This window comes from Leptidea sinapis, chromosome 9 (genome assembly GCF_905404315.1).
Source record: "Leptidea sinapis chromosome 9, ilLepSina1.1, whole genome shotgun sequence".
Taxonomy (NCBI): domain Eukaryota; kingdom Metazoa; phylum Arthropoda; class Insecta; order Lepidoptera; family Pieridae; genus Leptidea; species Leptidea sinapis.
In genome coordinates, this window is record NC_066273.1 from 1,754,506 (window position 1) to 1,777,812 (window position 23,307).

The 23,307-nt window shown below is 36.4% G+C and overlaps 1 protein-coding gene across 1 annotated transcript; it reads left to right on the plus strand.

Annotated features, from left to right (window-relative positions):
* Positions 1-2,271: 2,271 nt before the first annotated feature.
* LOC126965844 (DNA replication licensing factor Mcm7) lies at positions 2,272-22,910 on the plus strand. Its single transcript, XM_050809606.1, has 16 exons — positions 2,272-2,444; positions 2,526-2,629; positions 2,705-2,845; positions 2,925-3,052; positions 4,856-4,947; positions 5,528-5,754; positions 6,287-6,469; positions 7,038-7,222; positions 7,945-8,113; positions 8,780-8,932; positions 15,591-15,757; positions 17,006-17,172; positions 17,873-17,984; positions 20,727-20,825; positions 21,386-21,506; positions 22,759-22,910. The coding sequence occupies exons 1-16, from the start codon at positions 2,414-2,416 to the stop codon at positions 22,837-22,839; spliced, it is 2,160 nt and encodes a 719-aa protein (XP_050665563.1). The 5' UTR covers positions 2,272-2,413; the 3' UTR covers positions 22,840-22,910.
* Positions 22,911-23,307: the final 397 nt, after the last annotated feature.

Here is a 23,307-nt window from a genome sequence, read left to right on the forward strand (position 1 = left end):
CGGCCGGGAACAAGTGGACACATAAGTGCTTTGTCCGTAAAGCTATGACGTCGAATATTGGTGGCCTTGAATCGTAACGGATCGAAATGTGTTTGGGAATTCACTCGTTCATAACTACGTAGGCAAATAAACCATCTTGTACACCTAATAAGGGTGAAAACTGGATGAGGTAAAAGAGTGCCCCGCGGCACAGCCGCTCTCATTGTTTTTTGAATTACCAGTGCCCGCGGGCATGGCCGATGCGGAAAGGGTATTCAAATAATAATTTAATAATAATAATAATCTTAACATTTCGGAACCTATAACGATTGAGCAGGGTATCTATCAGGGTGATAGTCTAAGTCCTTTGTGGTTTTGCCTAGCTCTGAATCCTTTAGGTGTTCTATTAAGGAAATAAAGGAATACTAGGTTAGGGTTTCAGTTTCGTAAGCGAGGAGAAACAATTTCTCACCTCTTATATATGGATGATCTAAAGTTATATGCACGGAATAAACAGGACTCGATATCGTTATTAAATATCACGCAAACATTTAGTCATGACATCGGAATGGAATTCAGTGTGGATAAATGTGCGACGATACATGTACTCAGAGGCAGGGTTGTGAATAGCGAACATATACAACTCTCAGAGTCATTATTTCTCAAATCACCTAGTGCGACTGAAACCTACAAATACCTTGGTATATCAGAATGTCTCGGATTTTTAGATAGGGACATTAAACAGCTGGTGACGACTGACGGTACGTTTCTTTAACCGACTAAATAAAGTTTAATAAGTCTACTATCTGGTGGAAACAATGTGAAACAAACTACGTGCTTTCAACAGCTGGGTAATGCCCCAATTAATATACACTTTCGGCATAAGTGGACTCAGACCGAGCTTGACGCCCTAGATAGAAAGGTCCGTAAACTACTGACGGCATACCGGATGCACCATCCACGCTCATCTTTAATGAGATTATACATCCCACGGAAATGTGGATGCCGCGGGTTTCTAAGTGCCCAAAAACCTGCATAATCGTCAGCTGTTTAATCTCAGGGAATATTTCCTACGTAAAGAATGGATAGTGCATCGAGAAATTGTGGCTGTAGACTTACTCCGCTCTCTTTATCCAAAGAGAATTGGCGAAAACCGGTGATACTCAGTACTCAAGATCGCCTGAATATATGGAGGGGAAAAGAGCTTCATGGACGGTTTGATATAGACACGATTTCGTATGTGACCTGGCTTCGATTTGGTGACCTCTTTAGAGAAACTGAAGGATTTGCCTGTGCAATTGCTGATGAAGTTATCAAGACGAATAACTACCGAAAATACATCATGAAGGATGGCACAGTAGACACAATGTCGGGCATGCCATCATCCTGGTGAGTCTATCAGATATATTATTTCCGGTTGTTCTCGTCTTGCCAATGGAAGGTATTTGCACAGACACAACCAACTAGCAAGGATTATCCATCAGCAACTTGCTCTTCGATACAATCCTGTGCATTTTGAAGTCCCGTATTATAAGACGTATACTCCGGAGCCAGTTCTGGAAAACAGCCGTGCCAAGCTCTACTGGGACCGATCCGGACCGTGCATTTATTATTGATATCACCATCCCGTGTGATAATAACCTTGTGAAAGCTGAAATAGACAAATTGTCGAAGTACCTAGACTTAGCACACGAGGTTACTGACATGTGGGATGTTGATTCAACAATAATTGTCCCAATAGTCGTTTCCGTAAACGGTCTTATAGCAAAGAGCCTCGACCATCATCTTAAGAGGCTCTCACTTAATAACTGGATTAAGGGTCAGTTATAGAAAGCAGGTGTTTTGGGAACGGCATGCATCGTGCAGAAGTTCCTCAGTCTGTCGCCCTAACCACCGGTGGAATTGTCGTGAACCAACGCCGGTGGGACTCTATTTTTTATATTTATATTTGTTATATTGTTTTTTATAAATATGTTATATATATAAAAGTAGAAAATAAGATGAAATTGTAATAAATAGAATAATAATAATATTAAATTAATTTCCAATTTGCATTAAACACTCATGTGATACTTACTACCCACATTCGTGTTTTAATACCCCTTATTACACAACATTTCCATAAATAACTATAACATTGCTATTTATGTTACTGTTGTGTAATAATATTTTAAACAACTGCAGAAAATAGAAATAGTAATTCAGAAATTGTCTATAGTATAGTCCGCTCAAATGTCAATTGTACTCAAATCGCGCCAAAACACCTCGAGGCTATGTCAGTCTTCATTTACTTCTATCAAAAGTTCAAATTTCGAGTTGTTGACAAAAACTTTTAAGTTTAACTTGAAATTGTATAAGTTTGAAAGGGGTTATAAAAAATATTTCCTTATTAATTTCATACTATACTTAGAGTTATCCGCTTATTTTCAATAAAATGGCGATGCGTGATTATAGTGCAGATAAAGGTTTGACTACGCTTTTTTATTCTCTATACTTTAATGCCTCCATTAAAAATAAACAAATCTATTTTGAATTCCTTGTTTCAGAATCATTCAAGAACTTTTTTATTGACTTTTGTCAAACTGATGATGATGGTAATAAGTTATTCAAATATTCAGAACAACTTACTAGAGTAGCACATAAAGAACAGGTAATTACATTACTATAAGATTTTATTAATATGATGCTTAGTTTCCATACCTATTAAATTATACCTCTTACCTAGGTCCCATTTGTGGTTGAATTGGATGACCTATATGAAGTTAATGAAGATTTAGTTGAGGCTGTTCGTAATAATACCAGACGGTATACCAATATGGTATCTGATGTTGTATATGAGATGTTGCCTGACTATAAACATAGAGAGGTGTGTATCTATTTCCACTTAAAAAAAAATTTAATTGAAGATGCTGTTTATGTATTTTTTATTTGAACATTTGATTTAGGTTGATGCAAAAGATGCATTAGATGTCTACATTGAACACAGAATTATGTTAGAATCAAGAAACCATAGAATCCCTGGTGAGATGCGAGACCCAAGAAACAGATATCCACCAGAACTTATTAGACGATTGTAAGTATTCAATTTTTAGTATTAACTAAAATTATGAAATTTTCTAGAATAAAAACATCTCTTGCAACAACATATTACATTGATGGTAGACTTTTGTCTGAAGTTCCTCACATACGCGATTTAGGAGTTACGCTAGACAAGAAGCTCCGCTATAACTGTAACTCCGCTCTTTCGTAACTGTAAGCAATTTAAGGATGCTCGCACTAAAATAATTATTTACTCAGCTTTGGTACGTAGTATCTTGGAATACTGCAGTGTTGTATGGAATCCACACTTTAATATTTAGTCACAAAGAATCAAAAGGATACAAAAGAGATTTCTTTTGCATCTATCTTACGATCATAATCTAGTTAAAACTCTTAGTAGTTACGAGAATAAATTAAAGTACTTCAAGCTTCAGTCACTCTCGAATTAAAGACAGCTCCTCGATCTTACTTTCTTATATAAGTTGGTGAATGGCGTCATTGATAGTACCTATTTACCAGCTCAATTAAATATTTGTGCCCCACTAAAGACAATAAGACCGTCATCTTTTATGCCATTCGTAGAAAAAAGCACACGCTCATGTCAAAGACGCTATTCTCCAATTAATAGATTGATGTTGAGTTATAATGCTATATATAAATTATCACATAAGAAATGTATTGGTGTCATAACAACTACTGTTAATAAAGAAAAAGATAAAAAAGTTGATATTGATTTATTTTCAGACAATATTTTGTCATTTAAACTGAATTTATTTCATTTATATTCATAATTTTTTTTTGTAAATTATAGGCAAAAAGTATATTTTATTCAAATAATTAATAAATACTGATAAGCTTAAGTCTGTTTTATATAATTGTGAAATGATGCATGTTTTAATTATTATATAATATTATTGATCTCTTATTCATTTATGTTTAATTCAATTTGTAAATATTCCGATAATGTTTGCATTCATTTTAATTAAATATGTTTGTGTCTTTGAAATGTGTGTAACACCTATAATTAAGCCAACACTTAGAATTTATTATTTATTGTAATAATATTATTATACTTTTGTTAGTGTTTGCCTTGTTGGTGTAAAAATAAATAATTAAAAAAATAAATAAATTAAGGAATATAAACTATTAAAGTATTTATTATGAAGTTAATTAAACAAGTATAATAAATTTATAGGAATGGATTATGACAGAAAAGTATGTTAAGATAGTAATAAGCTATTATTATATTTTTAGGGTTGTCTAAATAGTTTTATTTAGTAAATAAATATCATAGCAATGAATTGATGTGAATAACCTTCTAACTCTCTGGTGTATGTATGAGTTGGCATCTCTATGTAAATTTGTGATTAAGTGTGTTTTATCTATCTTCATAACTGCCAAGAGACAAAAATCAATTCACCATTCGTTGTTAGAATAAATATTATTATAACTAGTTGGTGACTGGTGTGCTTTGCTTCACCCAAACAATTGCATATATACATAATTTTTGAAAAAGACCTTTTGTTAATTACAAAATTTCTATAAGTTCAATCATAACAATTATTATTTTGTTTTTCCTTGTACTTGTAATAAAATAATGTCACAGCAGAACTGTCAAACTATGCATTAAAAATTTCTCTAATAGAGTAATTCATACAGAAATAAAATATTATATTAAGGGTCATGAATCAAAATAATAACTATCCTACCTCTCAATTTGGATCAAACTGCACAGTGATGACACAAATTTGATTAAAATTGGTTCAGTAGTTTAGCAGTTCATTGGGGACAAACAATGTGACACAAAATTTTTATATATAATGATAAATATTTTCAGTGAGGTGTACTTCAAAGACTTGTCCACATCAAAGTGTGTGCCAATAAGGGAAGTGAAAGCAGAGCAAATTGGAAAATTAGTAACTGTCAGAGGTAAGTTTTAGAGAGTGTGTGCATTAGGAGTACAGGGTAACATTAAGTGCTCTTTACTCCGATCCGGGTGGGGCGGGGCCATAGTAGCGGTGCAACTCATACAGATCTGTACAAACAATTTATGAATGTAAGCAATATGAAGGTTCTCCAGGCTTTTCTATAAAAATTTTCTGTCAGGCATACTCCTAAGTTTTTTATTCTATTCTAAGTTTTTTTATCTTTGTGCAGGTAACTTACCATTATTCAGAGTAAATAACCTAGCTCTCGGATCCAAGTATTCGGCACCTGACGAGTTGAATGCCGACCCCTCGGATCCGAAAAATGTTTTTTTTTTTTTTTAAATATTAATATACATTCATGCATATTTTCAAACATTCATATTTACTTAATCATAATTTACCATAAAAAGTTTTGGTTTCCGGCTATTACTTTGTATCCATTGTTTAAGCATTCAATGTCTTAAGTTGTCTCAGATTTCAAATGAGGTAAGATTAAAATGAAAAAAAAAAATCTGTTTCTATTTCCTCCATGTTTCACTATAGTATACAAACTTCTTTTAATCAATAAATGACAATTTCAGGTATAGTTACTAGATGTACAGATGTAAAGCCACTGTTAGTTGTGGCCACATATTCCTGCAGCGCATGTGGGGCGGAAACCTACCAGCCTGTGAAAGCTTTACAGTTCACACCACCACCAGCTTGTACAGCGGATGAGTGCCGTCTAAACAAAACAGCTGGTCAGTTGCATTTGCAGACAAGAGGCTCAAGGTTCCAGAAGTTCCAGGAATTAAAAATACAAGAGCATGTAAGTGGTGGAGTTTTTTTCTCTCTTATACAGTAATATCAGGCCTGTTGCTGCTCCTGAAGGCAGCAACAAAAATATAAGTACACCAGACGACCACAGCAGCATGGCTATCGAGTGGAGGAGTCAGGGACTTGCGATGACTCGACCTTTGTTTGTCACATACTTCACTGATTACCTACCACCAGATACCCTAACCGCGACTCAGTCGAAATGTATCCTGAGTCGAAGTAGATATTTATTTATGTCTGCTGACACAGTATCTTATATTTTTTCTTTATATAAATTTCTCTTTTTAGGTACTAACACTAAAAATCAAGGATTTGCTAGGTCTGGTTTAACTTATTGTTATATTGTTGTTACATTACTTAATGTGTAAGTTTTAAATTAATAAATAAATATACAGATTAAATTATTTTTTAAAAGAAGCGAACTCTAACTTTAGTAGATGTAAGAGTTATGTGATGCCAAGAGAGGTAACTTCTAGGTGAATATTAATTGCAACGAGTTAATTGTATATAATATATTTTTTCAGTCTGATCAAGTACCAGTAGGGCACATACCACGTCAGCTCTCTGTGTACTGTCGGGGGGAAACAACAAGAAGAGCTCAACCTGGAGACCATGTTGCTGTCACAGGAATATTTCTGCCTATGCTCAATGCCGGCTTCCGGCAAATTGTACAGGGTTTACTCTCAGACACTTATCTTGAAGCTCATGTGAGTAAATTGATCAGAGAATAATCTTTATGACACACCTATTATAAAAACGAAATAGTTTTACTTATGATAAATCATTATTTGATTGTGTAAAAGCATTAATCGAAATAAGTGCACGTTCGCCGAGTCCTATAAATACGGCTATACTGTCGACACTAAATTCGTGCTCGAGCTATCGTATGGTACGGACGTCTCTGGGACGTCGTTATGCTGCACATGGAATATACAAAGGTGATCAAATTCCCATGCAGTTTTCTTTCGATGATCCAATAATGCGTGATCACCAGCAAGTCAACAATTGTGACGTGAGTAATTCTGATATCAAATGTTTTAAAAGCAATATGTAGGTTTATCCTTAACATATTAAAGGTACTTTTTAAAACAGTATACCAATATAAATATTAATATGATGTTGACCAGTAAAGTACTTTGCATAATTATTAAGCTAAGGTGGTCAAATATGAGGGATTCCCTTGACAACACAAATTTAGTGCATAATATAAGCAAATTTAGACTTCAGCAGTCTTGTCTAAGTGATTGAAGTTAGTAAATTTGATGATGGTTACAGAGTGTCACTTGCCTAAACCAAAGTGATGAGAATGAGTTAACTGAAGCTCTCACAGAGGAAGAGTTGGCCGAACTAGCTGATGAGGATTTGTACTCCCGTATGGCAAGGAGCTTGGCACCGGAGATATATGGCCATGAAGATGTTAAAAAGGCTCTATTACTACTTCTTGTTGGCGGTGTTGATAAGTTTGTATAATTTTTTTTTATTGATCTAATTCTAGTAGGCTTCATAAGATACATAATAGCTTTAAGGGTAGCCAAAAAGGTGTTAGGTAAACTTTTATAATAAAGTCCCACCCACTGTTCAGGCATTATCAATAAATAATTTTAAATGTTTTATAAAAAAATGGCTCTGTCGTAAATCCTATTACTCCACAGCTGAATATCTAAGTGATCGGACAGCCTGGGACTAGATTATGATTATATTATAACGATAGAAATGACTGTATAATATTGTATATAGCGCCGCTTCTTCTCTCTCAGAGCGCCATTTGTTTCCGAAGCGGTAAGTAGTATCTAGTATATTAGAAATGACATCAAAAAGAATTCTAAAGAATTCAATTTTGAGAAAACAAATGCCTTTTATGCCTTTTAACATTATGATAAGTAATTTATTGAAATGAATACCTATATTATGATAGTCAAAGTAAGTTCTACTATTTTTTTGAATTGTATGTTACATAATTGTGTAAGCAAATAATTCTAAGTGAGAACATTATAATTGTTGAAATAAAATCAAATACTTTAAATAGTCATTGTCAATGAATTTTTAATAAATCAACTTTAAATATTATTTAAAGTAATGATTGCTATTCCCTATGGTTGCCATTGTTTCATTTTTATTTTTGTATAGCGATAATAAAGTAATAATTTGTAATCTATTAATAAATAATTGTTGATTGGCACAGGAGGCCAAATGGCATGAAGATTCGTGGCAATATTAACATCTGTTTGATGGGTGACCCTGGTGTGGCTAAATCCCAGTTGTTGAACTACATTGACCGCCTTGCCCCTCGCTCCCAATACACAACGGGCAGAGGTTCCTCTGGGGTTGGTCTGACTGCTGCTGTCTTGAAGGTATTTTTCTAGACTTTAAAAATATTTTTTAAATAATTATTTAATGATTTTTTAAATACTGGTGGTTACATAAATACAATCACTTTTGTATGATATAAAATTTAACTAGGCTATATTGGGACAAACTAACTACTGAAATATATTTTGCGATCATTTTTCAAGTAAACATATTTCAACATATTCCAAAATAAAATAAACAATAAAAAACAAACAAACCAAAAAAATAGACACACCTGTCTACCAGAGGGTTACAGACTTACGGGAGTTAGTTTGACTGGGATGTTGATTGGGCCATTTTTTCCCATTCCTCTTCTTGCTGCCGAGACAGTCGTAGTAGTCTAACAGACTTTTGATATTGCTACAGGCATCACAATGTGTTGCTGGAGATCGTTTGTGGCCCTTGCTTCCGGCTGAGCAAGTGCTCCTGCACACCATTTTAAAATAATGTGATCTCGCCTTTATTTTCTGTAATTATCTACTTATAATAGGGCACATCACATATGATCGCACGTAAGGTCGGAACACGAATAATAATAGATTTCATATGTCAACCAAAGTTGAAAATTACTGATGATGTAATATTAGTGACTTATCGCTACAGTTGCCATAGACAAACGCACAGGAAATACGAAAGTTCAACATATAATGCTTAGATATTGTCACCAGGATCCTTTCACGGGGGAAATGATGCTGGAAGGTGGCGCCCTAGTGCTGGCCGACCAGGGTGTGTGCTGCATTGACGAGTTCGACAAGATGGCGGACGCCGACCGTACAGCCATACACGAAGTCATGGAGCAACAGACCATCAGTATTGCTAAGGTATGATGTGTTCTTGAGATAAAGGCAATGGGGTGAGAAGTTAGACAACAACTGTCACTGCTATGCAACAATTGCTAATGTAAGTACAGTTTGAGTTCTATATTATCACGCAGATATTTTAGTTTTACAGATATAGCTTTTTATATAATATTATATTAAAAAAATATGGTACTGTAATGGTACCTAAAAAATAAATTGTAATTAAAATTGTTATGATAACTTAATTTACAAAAAACATTTATTTATGTCATGTAACATCATTTCGGAGAACTTGAAATGAAAATAGTAACAAAAAACTACTTCTTTAATAAGGGGTATTAAAACACGAATGTGGGTTTATCATCATGATAATAGTAACACAAGTGTTTTAATACCTAATCATCCACAGTTGCATACAAGACTTTATTTACACGTATAATATGAATCATCTATAAGATTCTGAAACAGTGAGCTTACTACTAACATTAAAAAAGCCAGTCCTAGTAACCATTACATCATCCATACGAGTATTGTAATGTTGTACTGAATTTCATTACAACACTAGTTTGGATGATGCAATACAACAATACAATAATTCCTTTATTTCAGGCTACATGGCCCATAAAATAAATACCTTATAGTATAACATACATATTATATATAACTTAAATCTACGTCGCATTTTCGCGGCGATGTGAGGCGCGGGTTCGGTAGCTTCCGGCGGTCGGCGACGTCCGCGATACTTGCGGAACACGACCCCCTTCGGCCACAGCTGCACGTCCAGGAAGGTTGAAATATGTCGGGACGCGAACAACAAAATAGTTGAAGTCTACTGCGTGACGCGTCACCAACTTTTCGACACCCAACCGGAACCTTGTCTTCTCCACCAAGTACTGAACAATGTCGGAGGCCTTGGTGGTGTGGTGAAATCGAGAGACGTAGATATACGTCGCTGGGATTACGGGACGCAGGAGCTGGTTCTGTCCTATCGGTGCTGTGCCACATTGGTTATGACTAGGAGGCCTCCTCTTCTTCCGCTCCACCTTAATGAAGCCATCCTTGTCGGTCAGACCCTTCGACACAGCTCTACAAGCGGGTTCGTTGCGGCGTGCCCGCTTCCACTTTTTGTCCTCAGCACTGTCCGCTTTCTGGGTTGCTGGCGGATGGCAGCAGCATAGTCACGTTGAGGTGTTGACGTAACGACAGCAGGCGACACCTCCGAGAGGGGAGGAGGTGAGGGACGGGCGGCAAGTACATTACCGCTTACACGTGCGGGCGCAGCGGCCGGTGTCGAGTCGAATTTCGCTGATTCACTACTCGCTGGCGAAGCAATGCAAGCCCCACGTCGTGTGTTGATGTTATTGGCCTCTATTGACACGGTATTATATATGATTACAACGGTATTGTTGCGCAAAGTCGCAACTTCAGCTTGCAGGTCCCTGATGGTGTTCTGAGATGCCTCTAATTTCAACACCACTTCTGCCAGGGCTGCCTTGAGGTTTGTGATGTCCTTCAGCAACCTGGTGACGTCGACATGGTCGAAGGTGACGGGCGGTAACTTGTTCAAGTTTCTTGCCACGAAAGACGGTACGTCGTCAGGATCAGTCACCTTCAGGAGATTTATCATGTCCTGAAGACTTCTCTGTCCCCTTTCCTTGCAATGGTTACTAGGACATTGGGTGTTTTAATGTTGGCAATAAGCTAACTGTTTTAGAATCTTTAACAGATGAATTAAAGAATGGGTGTAGATATGTTTACAGTAGTTATATGAGTAAGTTTATAGTTATTTATGAAACTGTTGTGTAATAAGGGGTATTAAAACACGAATGTGGATTTATCACACGAGGCGAAGCCGAGAATAACATGAGTGTTTTAATACCTAATTATCAACAGTTGCATACAAGACTTTATCTATACCCAGAATATGAATCTTCTGAATGAATGAAGATTCTGAAACAGTTAGCTAACACTAAAACACCAGTCCTAGTAGTAACCTAATATAATTCAAATTCAAATATTTTTATTCAAAATAGGATTTATAATCACTTATTGAACGTCAAAATCTACCACCGGGCGCAAGAAACTCAGCGGGCTTTTTATTTATATAAAATATGGATTACAATGTAATATCGTACAATAAACATTAATTATTAAAGAGCCTGAGGGTGTTCGCTTTAATCCCAGTCCGTGGTGTCATTAAGAAAATCGTTTATGCTATAATAACCTTTCCCACACAAACGTTTTTTAACAATTCTTTTAAATTTCGTAACACATTTGTTTTGTACATTTTCTGGGATCAAATTGTAGAAGCATATACATCGCCCAACAAAAGACTTACTAACTCGACCCAACCGAGTAGTAGGCATAACAAGTTTATGTTTGTTCCTCGTGTTAACATTATGAATGTCACAGTTTCTAGAAAATTCCTCAATGTGCTTATGAACATACAAAACATTATCAAAAATGTATTGAGAAGCAACAGTCAAAATGTTTATTTCTTTAAATTTTTCTCTTAAATCGCGCGAATAGCCCTCTTCTGCAGCACAAAGATAGTATTAATATCGGCCGCACTGCCCCATAACAATATACCATAGGACATAATACTATGAATATAACTAAAGTATACTAATCTCGCCGTATCTATGTCAGTTAACCGTCTGATTTTCTTAACCGCACATGCTGCAGAACTAAGCCTATTCGCCAATCCTTCAATATGGGGGCCCCACTGCAATTTGGAATCAAGAGTAATGCCAAGAAATATAGCAGATTCCACTGGTTTTACCACCTCTCCATTTAATAAAATATTCGCATCTACATTTTTGACATTTGGCGCGGTGAATTTAATATATTTGGTTTTATGATTATTTAACAATAAGTTATTGGCGCTAAACCAGTACACGATGTCAGATAGAGCATTGTTTACTTCGTCATATAAAACTTGGCTTCGTTTCACTTTGAATATAAGTGAAGTGTCATCCGCAAACAATACCACCTTGTGTTTTTTTTCTACAAGGTTAGGTAGATCATTTATATAAATTAGGAAGAGGAAGGGTCCAAGAATAGACCCTTGTGGTACCCCCATACCGAGAGGAGTCCCAGGAGATCTCCTGCCATTCACCTCGACCCTCTGAATCCTATTATTTAAATATGAGATCAGAAGATCTAGTGCAGATCCTCTTATACCATAGTGGCATAGCTTCCTGACCAGCGTTGCATGTTGAACACAATCAAAAGCCTTAGATAAATCACAGAAGATACCAAGTGCATTCTGTGATTCCTCCCAGGTCTCAAAAATATTCCTGATGAGTTCAACACCTGCATCCGTAGTCGAGGGTCCCCTAGTAAAGCCAAATTGTTTTATATGAAGTAAATTATAAGTGTTAAAGTGAGTAAGCATTTGGCTTAAAATAATTTTTTTAAAATTTTTACTGAGGGTCGGCAACACCGAAACAGGGCGATAGTTATTCGGGTCAGAAGTGAGTCCCGATTTAAATATTGGTGTAATTTTACTATACTTCAGAAGGTCAGGAAACACGCCATGTTCAATACAGCTATTAAAAACTAGTGCTAGATATGGTGCTCTGACGTCAATAACAGAACTTATTATTTTTACAGATATGCCCCATATATCAGCAGTTTTTTTCATTTCTAAGGATCTGAAAGTTTTAATTATTTCTGCTGGGCTAACAATACTGAATTTGAAATTTTGTTTACATTCCTTAACATTTTCCAAAAGAAGTGACTCAGCAACACTGATGGAGGAGACAAGGGTGCTTGAGATGGAAACTGGAATGTCAGAAAAAAAATTCTCAAAAGCAGAAGCTACTTCCTGCTCAGAGTGGATTTTTGTATTGTTTATTATTAGATTATATTCAAACTTGCAGTCTTTCGCTCTTCCAGATTCCCAGTTAATAACTTTCCAAGTCATTTTTATTTTATTTGAAGCATTTTTAATTATTTCTCTAATATGCATTGACTTAGCAATAGTACATACTTGCTTAAATAATTTTGAATAATTTTTCACATATACAAGGAAAGATGCATCATGATTACATGATGATCTCTCACTATATAGTTCATATAACCGTTGTCTGCTCCTATGAATACCAGCTGTTGCCAAGTTGTTAAATGACAAGAGACCACCCGAGTTGACTGTCTTTGAAGTAAATATAGAAGCAAACTCTGTTTTAATTATTTTAAATAACTTACCATACATCTCATTTGGAGTACTGTTATAATTCAAATACAAGTTTGAGAGTTTTTCTGCAACATTGCCTCTATATTTCTCCATTCGCCTATTGTTTACTGGAACAAACTTTTTAGTTGAAGTACATTTGTTCCCTTCAATATTAAAAGAGGCTAATTGACCAAAGTGGTCTGAGCTCAGTTTACTAATTATTGATTGAGAAATAGGTTTATAATTAGTAAAAATATTATCAATACAGCTTTTAGAGGTGCTGGTTACTCTAGTAGGTTCTAAGAAAGTATTTGATAAATTATATGATTTAAACAAAGATTTGAATCTAATACTTGTGGTGGATTTTTCTAATAAGTTAATATTAAAGTCACCACAAATCATAATATATTTCTTAGATTCTGATAATTTTGATAGAACCTCCTCCAATACACTCTCAAATAACTCATATAATGCATCGGGGGGTCTGTATATACTTACAACAATGGCACACTCAAGCTCTGCACAGGCTATTTCAATGGTACGTTCAACAGAGAGGCCCACAATATCTTTACGGTCTTTGAATTTAAATGATTTACTTATAAGTATAAGAGAGCCGCCACGTGTTGCCTTTTCTCTGCTAAACACACTTGCCACCCGATGACCACTGGAGTTAAAAATGAGCTCATATTTTCTAAGCCAGTGTTCAGTAAGACATAAGATATCAATATTTTCATGGTTCATTAGTAACTCCAGTTCCAGTTGTTTACCTAACAATCCTTGCATATTTTGGTGCATCAGGTTTATAACTGTACAATTATTATGTTTACTATTACTTGTACATTGTGTATTTATATTGCTAGAGGAGTCCCCTATTGTCTTATTGACTAATTTAAATAATTTGGAACATATTCCAAACCAGAAACTAAACTATAAGACTGCTCAATAGAAGCAGTGTTAATCAAATAATTACTCTGCTCAATAGGAGCAGAGTCCAACAAGCTATTACACTGCTCAATAGCAGCAATCATTGCTGATTATATACAAATAAACTAAGTATTGAAACAATTATTTATTTTAGTAGTAATTTACATTTTGTAAAGTTCAATAATTGAAATTCACTCGAATATAATGTTCTTTGGCAGCGTTTAAAATGAATCGCTCATTTTTTGTAAACAAAACGATAAAAATATAGAAGAAAAATGGCGGGGATTCGAATAACCAACATTTTTTGCGGCGCGCGACGTTCTGGTAGTGTGGAACGCGCGTAAACGAAAATGTTCTTTTTTTGAAATTCATACAGATACCACGCATCGAGCAATAAGAATGTGGCTGTCTGTTGAAACTCTGCGCATGAAGGGATCGAAAAAAAACATAATTGGTGACCTGCGATGAACGAGAACAAAGTAGAGTTAGAAATTTAAAGCAAGTGTGGTTCTAATAGTTCGCCGCTGAGCTATAGCGGGTGTACGAGCGATGAACTATCATCATAGACTTAAAATATAGTATCGTAAAGACGACCAGAGATCAATAAAGCTCGACCAACCGCTCACATAATGCCTTTATTTATTTTAATTTATGTGTGGATTGATGCATCTACAGTACTCAATAACTCTTGTGTTTTTACTTAGTAATTTAAATCTTTTTTGACTCTGTGTTATGCATTTAGTGTTTGATGTTAGAGTATTTTTGTTTTCATCACTTTGCATATAATTATTGCAATTAAAATGATTTGTAAATCGAATTGAAAATAAGAACATGTAATACTAATGTTTTAAAAAGAGCAACATTCGAGTTTCTTGGTCGTTCTTCTCTAAGGAAGTTTGCCTTCTGAATGAGCTGATTAAAAAAATGACATATTTCAAGTGTAATGTAATGTACCTATGAAATAAAATATTTTTAAATGTTAGTTGATTACTATTCTAAAGTACTAAGAAGTTAATTCCAAACGTGGTTGACTGTGTATGACTTACTCATCAAATTAGATTTACTTTCCTTTTCTATCAAGTTGCTATATCTCCTTTAGAGATGTTCGTCTCTTCGCATGCTGCGTTTGATTATACGCTAGTATATTGTAAGTCTGTGACTATTATTATATGTATCTTTTATTTACACCATATCTTTATCTATTGTAGATTTCTTGAGAGAGAAAATATTTGACAGTTAATCGTTTCGCCGGCGGTGGCAAGTAATAAAACAGTAGCATAACTCAACAAGGTCTTATCGAAATTTATATTTGGGCGGAGCGCTAGGGTTGGTACATACTAAAAGATTGACGATGTGGACGGCGCGGCGTAGCTATTTTAACTCGGACAGCGACCAGTCTCGGCGGCGTACGGCGTAGCACCCAATAGTTTTGTCTCCCCAAGATTGCTTAGCGGCCGTGGAAATTGTGTGTATGTTCGCGGGCGTCGATTCGCTATAGTATGAAGTTAAGGTACTGTTGTATTACTGTATGTGCCGGTGATAAAGCCAATAAATATAATATTAAGATGACAATTCCAGGCGGGAATAATGACTTGCCTGAACGCTCGCGTGTCCATACTGGCGGCAGCCAACCCCGCGTACGGCCGCTACAACCCCAAGAGGACCATCGAGCAGAACATACAGCTGCCCGCCGCATTGCTGTCGCGTTTCGACCTGCTGTGGCTCATCCAGGACAAACCTAACAGGTGACGACACTACGAGGCTGACATCTATACAGCGTACTTACACTTTACTTACATAAAACTTAGCTGAGTGTGATAAAACTGAAACTTGACTTTTGCATTGGGCATTTACCCGTGGGAGGCTCCTTTACACAGGATGCCGGCTAGGTTATGGGTACTACAACGGCGCCTGTCTGCCGTGAAGCAGTAATGTTTAAGCATTACTGTGTTTCGGTCTGAAGGGTGCCATAGCTAGGGAAATAACTGGACAAATGAGACTTAACATCTTATGTCTCAAGGTGACGAGCGCAATTGTAGTGCCGCTCAGAATTTTTGGGTTTTTCAAGAATCCTGAGTGGCATTGCATTGTTATGGGCAGGGTGTATCAATTACCATCAGCTGAACGTCCTGCTCGTCTCGTCCCTTACCGTCATAAAATAAAACGTAAAAGTTAGCTGGGTGTGATAAAATGCGAACTTGACTTTTGCATTGGGCTGTCTTAGGTTAAGCTCAGCATAAATTCAGCTGTTAAATGACTGTAAAAACGAAATCAAAGATATATAATAAATTAATAATAAATTTCGTTTATTTCTAAGATTACATATACATTTTTAGTGGTTGAGCCTTCCCAGTAAGTTGTCTTAGGACACTTGTATTGGGAATATCTCGCAACTTCCTTAGCGGATACATAATACTTGATAAACAATATAGAAATAAACAAAAACGATTAAAACCTAATTATGCAATTATCGCACAATTAAAACAAATCTGAAAACTGTTTGCGTGTGTGAGTGAGTGAGTGTGTGAATGTGGGTTTGAATTTGGACCTTTAATTGGGTCAAACTCAAACGATTATGCTAAGCTTAGAAAGAAAGAAAATAGTGGCCGTTGTATGTTCTTCTCACGAGCTCTACTTTTGCAAACATATGGTAGATTCAGTAATTTAAAATAAATATATATAGTAACACTACAAAAGCGCTAAGTTTAAGTCATATTGAATAAAGTTTTTATTGAAGTAGGCTTTACTTTGCGGAAATCTTTTCTTTAGTGTTAATTCCGCCAATATTTGTCTTTAAACAATTCGACACGTGTTTCGCCACTACACGAAGCATCCTCAGGTCATGTTGAATCACCAAACACTGGCACGAGACTTAGTCTCGAGTGCCAGTGCTTGGCGAGTATTTTGAAATGAACACTAAAGAAAACTCAAAATAATTGGATGAATAAAGTTTAATTGACTTTGACTTATGATGAATGGTGGGTTGTTGACAGAGACAAGGACCTGGAGCTCGCGAAGCACATAGCGTACGTGCACCAGCACTCGTCCCAGCCGCCCACTCAGGTGCGAGCTCTGTCCATGAAGCTGGTGCGACGGTACGTGGCGCTCACCAAGCGGAAGCAGCCCGTCGTGCCGCGGAACCTGGCCGACTACATCGTCTGTGAGTCGATTAGACGAAATTCCAGAAAAACGTTCCAAACCACAATAATATCGAAATTGAGTTAAGAAAACAAAACTGGTCACGTGATTCATATTAACGGATGGCAGCCCTAATGTCACTCTTTAAATAGCATCATGAAATAGTAGCCCAGTCCACGAATTCCTTAAAATGTGATGTTGTGGCTTGGAACGTTTTTCAGGACGTAGTCCAATTATGAATGATGTGATGATATTTTTGGCGCCCGTTTCCCGTCACGGAACGGCATAACACTCTCAGCCATCTATTTTTATTAATAAGAGATAAGACGAGTAGAACGTTCAGCTGATGGTAATTGATACGCCCTGCCCATTACAATGCAACACCGGTCAGGATTCATGAAAAGCCCAAAAATTCTGAGCGGCACTACAATTGCGCTCGTCACCTTGAGACATAAGATGTTAAGTCTCATTTGTCCAGTAATAACAGACAAGAACACATAAATGCTTCACAGCACACAATGCGCCGTTGTGGTACCCATAATCTAGCCGGCATACTGTGCAAAGGAGCTTCCCACTGGTAAATACCGTTAGTCGCCTCTTACGACACCCTTTGTAATAATTATTAATTAGGTAATTTGTTTCTGTCTGTTTTAGTTTAATATAATATGATCTTTATACGTAAAAGTAATGAGTGAATATAAATTTCTGATGTCATTTGACAGCATCGTATGTGGAGCTCCGTCGAGAGGCTCGCAACAGCCGGGACGTCACTTTTACCTCGGCCAGGAATCTGTTGGCCATCCTGCGGCTCTCCACCGCACTCGCCAGGCTGAGGTATACCAACCAGTCCACATATCAAGCTGATAATCATGTGGTCGAGTGACATTCCATCTTTAAAGCGCGTACAGTTTTCAAAAAGTTGCTCTTGAATCATTGAGGTACAATAAACAATTGGAATCGATTCAAAACTCTGCCTAAGCGTCTATTAGGCAGAGTTTTCGTTCAGTTGTGTTTTGACAGCGCTTTGAATGCAACGCCCCTCAATGACAAAATGTTCAGTGAAACACTTTCCAAATAACAGCATATCCAAACTTAAAATTGATGGAGTGTGGTATTTCAGTAAGTGCCCCTTAAAATTATCAAAATCATGTAACTAATGTATTTTAATCATTTTGCTAACATTTGAATAGCTAAAACAAATTACATCGCCGACGATATCCATCTCTTTCGCACATTTCGCACCATAAACAATAGACTGGACATTACTGCCCTCAAATAAGGTGTTAATTTGAATGTATGTTTTAATGTCATCTGTCCAAGTAAATGTATACGTGTACAGTATGGTCTGCATACATATGAAATAAATAAAAATATAAGTAATACTAGTCCACATAACTATCGCAAAATTAATTATTTAACTAAAAACTTTAAATTGAAAAAGTGAAATTTTCAAACAAAATAAATATTCAAATATATATACTAAGAATTAGCAGTACTGTTTTGACGACGTACATTGACCTCTGGATCGTCGGCTTCACCTTTGATTTGTTTGATTATTTGCGACGAAATATAAATTCTCTATGTTCATTCTTACGAACACTTTTTTATTTCGGTATAACTGAACTGAACTGTAAATTCAATATTGTGCATCTGGTTTTATATTTAAAGAAAACTCACCCGTATTTGCATGCGTTCTGGTCAAAGAAAAAATAAATGTCAAATTCACCGTAAAAGCTATAACAATTAACAAACTTAAAAACACAATTTACACATGTACACATATACATTGTACATTTCAGCTTGATTCCTTCGAAAGGCAAACACATAATCTATTCGCCCAGAAGACTCGCGATACACTGGTCACTGATGAGTTATGTGGTAAACATTCAAACAACGAAAAAAATAAGTCTTTAATAGGGAATAATACCTCACAATTATAGTTTATCGATACTTTTTTGTAGTTGAAACTACTGTTTTGTGAGTTGTGGGTGACTAAAAGGGTTTTTTGATGTGACAGAGTCATGCTGTCGTCCTATGACTACAGTACGATCGGACCAGACTCGTTCGGATTAAGTTCCTCATTCGCACAGAATAATGAAAGAATAATAATATGGGTAGGTGTGTTTGTTGGGGAGGATAGATATATTTCTAGGGTAGGGTGTACTCTCTGGCTGCGAGTAGATTATGAAGACCACTTCCGGTCATGTCTACAGGCCATCTGGAAGGTTTCAAGGAAGCCAAATTGGCTTCAATGAAGCTAGGGGTCATTAATAGATCACGGTAATACTTTAAGCTGACCTAGATTCTAGCGCTCTCCAATAGCGCAGGAAGACCAGATACTGCCTGTAGTGTTTTCACCTCTGGTCGGACGCACCCCAGTATCAGCTAGAACCTAATGCCCGCGTGCAACGCATAGCTGCTCGAATTGTCGGGGATCCAGTGCTCTGTGAACGGCTAGATCATTTGGCGTTGCTGGGAGTTTCCGAAGAACTGCTTGACCTGATTCCTGCCGCCGAAATCCACTTTTGCACGACGCGCCACAAATTACGATATCATCTCCACCATCAGGAGGTCAGGCGTTCCCTTTCATCTTTAAAATCAGCCTGTACACCTTTCTAAAAGCCCGGCAATGCTCCTGTGATTCCTTTGGTGTTGTAAGAGAATGTGGGCGACGGTGATCAATTAACATCAGGTGTCCTGTACGCTCATTTGTCCGTTTAATAAAACCTGAGTAGCAACGGGTAAGTTGATACGGTTTTTAAAAATTAGATTGCTTTGTATTACATAACATGTAAGACATTAAAAAACGTTATTGTTTATAACTTTAGTGTTTTAAGGTTTTTACGATATGTCTAGAAACACTGTGCGCTAAGTATTTAAAGTTAAATAGCTTTTTGAATCGGGTATTATTTCCTTTAAAATAAGCTATTTATCGATAGGTTGCGCCCTACCCTAAGCCCATCCGCGTTCTTTCACTATAGGACAGTCCGACACGTTTGAAGTCACCGCAACCGAACAGGCAACATCGCTTGTGTTCTATCCGACAAACGACCAGCGTCTTTGAACTTGAAGCACGCGGAATGGCAACATCGCATTTTGATGTGCTAAGATTCAAGTTCATTGAATCATTGAGTGTTGACCCAGTGACCTCGTGACCCGATTGTACAATGTACAGCATGTTAATATTCGCTCAAAATTAAAAGTGTTTTTGACCTAACTAGTGCACCGATTTTTTTTCATGTATATCGTCAGCAAATGTTATAACAAGTATGTGGCTACATTTAATTCATAGATGTAAAATACATACTGTATACAACGACGCTCGGATATTTTTGATGACCTTTTAATAGGCGATTGTGATTCTAGTTTTTAATAGTACTTCAATATCTTGAATGGACCAATGCACTTCTGTTCCATAGTAATATGTAAAAACTTGTAATATGGAACGGCAGAGACATAAATTGTACCTTGCCTTACTGAAACACAATATTGCTTGCACAATAATGCTTCGTGGCAAAAAAAAGTAGCTGTGCGTTAAAGAAAGAAATAAACTAAATTCGAATATTCTATATCCAGGCTCTCCGACGTGGTGGAGAAAGAAGATGTGTCAGAAGCGATTCGACTCGTCGACGTCTCTAAGCAGTCTTTGACACATATCGACGAGAACGTGCAGAGGTCAGTATTTTTAGAGTACGTGGGGGTCGGGGATTGAACCCGGGGCACCTAGTTAGAGTAAGATAGCAACCCAATCCATATAACGACGCTCCGAAGATCTTAAGACATGCGAATTTGCGAGTTTGTGTTTTTCTAGAGGAAAATCTCAAATAACCTTTTTTTTATAAAAGATACCTCTTTTGTATTCAAATTATATTTTTTTAGTATCTCTTTAAAATGTATTACTAAATTTAATTAAAAAAAATAGAAAATATGTGAAAAAAAAGTTTGACCGACCACGCAAGCCAAGTTACAAAGTGACAAAGTATTTGAAAAATGTTTGGCCAAAAACATCATGATAGCCAGAATAATAGCGCAGAAGTCTACGGCCTAGGGGTAAGGATTATTCTCGAATATTCTGGAACAGTGTAGCAATAACCAACATCAAAAATAATTAAAAAGTTATATTGCAGTGGTTGATTCTAATATCCTAACTGAACTCAGAGTTCACTGTTAAATTGTGTGGCTTTTATATATTGTCGATCTATATAGTATTTACCGATATTTCGGTTACGGTACAGGGGAATCTCCGCGACGGACCGCATATTCGCCATCGTGCGAGATCTAGCCGGCACCAACACAACGGTGAAGATTGCTGACGTCATTGAGCGCTGCGTCGATAAGGGATTCAAGCCTGATCAGGTATTCGTTAACTAACTTACTTAATGCTTTTAGAATTTATGATAAATACACATCGTACTATAAATAACTAGACTCCCAAATCGTCTATTAAAAGGTGGTCAAAAATCGAGTAACATTCATTCAAATAACACATTATTTCGTGGTAGTTAATGTTCAAAGTTTATTATATACGCTCATAAGAAGTTCATTGATAAAGGTGCAAATGAAAAATTGCGTTGGGTGATGTATTTTATTTTAGTAATTGAAATTTAATTATTCAGCAAAATGATTAAAAACGTCAAGTTAGTTACATAATTAGTATGTTAATTTAAAGGGGCAATTACCTGCAATACGACATCACTTTTAAGTTTTTGGACAGTTTTTTGCTGAAAATTTGGTCTTTGCGTGGCGTTGTATTCAAAGCGCGGTCGTAGCACAACATAAAGTAGGCAGAGTTTTACTTCAGACAATTTTTGAGCGTGATTGTGAGTCTAGTTATTTATTGTAGGTACGTCAGTGTAAATACGTGATATAATCTCTGAACGGTGAGAATGGGACAAGCCGCCGTCATAATGACGTCATAGTGACGCTAGATCCATGCAGACGCTACAATAAAGTATAGTTTATATATTGACGACTGAATGTCGACATCACGCATATTATGTTATTATGACAAGGCTTTGCCGCTACCCCAACGTACGGGAGTTATATTTTTTGTTATTATAATTATTGTCACTTAAAAGCAGACACGTGAAAATAAGTGTTCACTCCATCCATTAGAATGCGTTGTAGATTCGTTTTTATTCCGGGAGATTCAATCACAAAGGCGTAGGCCTTATTTATGCCTCACTTCTGGGATAAATTGTACAAATTTAATTTGTAAATAAATATATGAACGATGCGGTACTCGAACTTGCGACCTCTCGGGTTGCGTCCGAACGCTCTTACCAACTGCTTCCAACCGTTCAAGTGACGCAAGGTTCGTAAAACTTGGTATGTCCTTGTTCAACTCTCAGGTTATGGGTCCATCTACAAGATCACCTTTACACTTGATAACCTGCTCAATCCTAATATTTACATATTAGGAAATTGACTTTAGATATCGCTACTTCAGATCAAAACAATTTGTTTATTTTAGAGTGACCCCTCACTTCGAGATTTAATTGTTATACAAATTTAATTCGTAACCAATATTTATGAACGATACGGGCTATTGGTCGGTTGTTCCATCGATATTCATTACTTAAAATATTAATGCTGTTTGATCCGACAGGTGGACGCGTGTATCGAGGAGTACGAGAACCTCAACGTGTGGCAGGTGAACCAAGTGCGGACCAAGATTACCTTTATGTGAAAAACTTATTGTAGTGTGTTTCAATCATTTTGTGAATGTGTGAATGATCAATAAATATTATAAAATTTTGAGTTTTATTTTTCAATATTTAAAATTTTCTATGTATATTAAACAATTAAAATTTTCACTACAATAGCGCTCGTCACATTGAGACATACGATGTTAAGTCTCATTTATCATTGCAGTGGGAGGATCCTTTGCACCGGATGCCGGCTAGATTATTAACAGCGACTATTTCTGCCGTGAGGCAGTAATTTGTAAGCATTACTGCGTTTCGGTCTGAAGCGCGTCATGGCTAGTGAAATTACTGGGCAAATGAGACTTAACAATTTTAGAGCCGCTCAGAATTTTTGGGTTTTTCAATAATCCAATATCACTGCATTGTAATGGACAGGGCGTATCGATTACCATCAGCTAAACTCTCTGCTCGCCACGTCCGTGGTTTTCATAAAAAAAATTGCCCAGTGA

Excerpts from the sequence above, each read along its gene's own strand:
- LOC126965844 (XM_050809606.1), top strand. The coding sequence starts at position 2,414 with ATGGCGATGCGTGATTATAGTGCAGATAAAG. Across the intron at positions 3,053-4,855 it reads CCAGAACTTATTAGACGATT|TGAGGTGTACTTCAAAGACT; the intron begins GTAAGTATTCAA and ends AAATATTTTCAG. Across the intron at positions 17,173-17,872 it reads CCTGGCCGACTACATCGTCT|CATCGTATGTGGAGCTCCGT; the intron begins GTGAGTCGATTA and ends GTCATTTGACAG.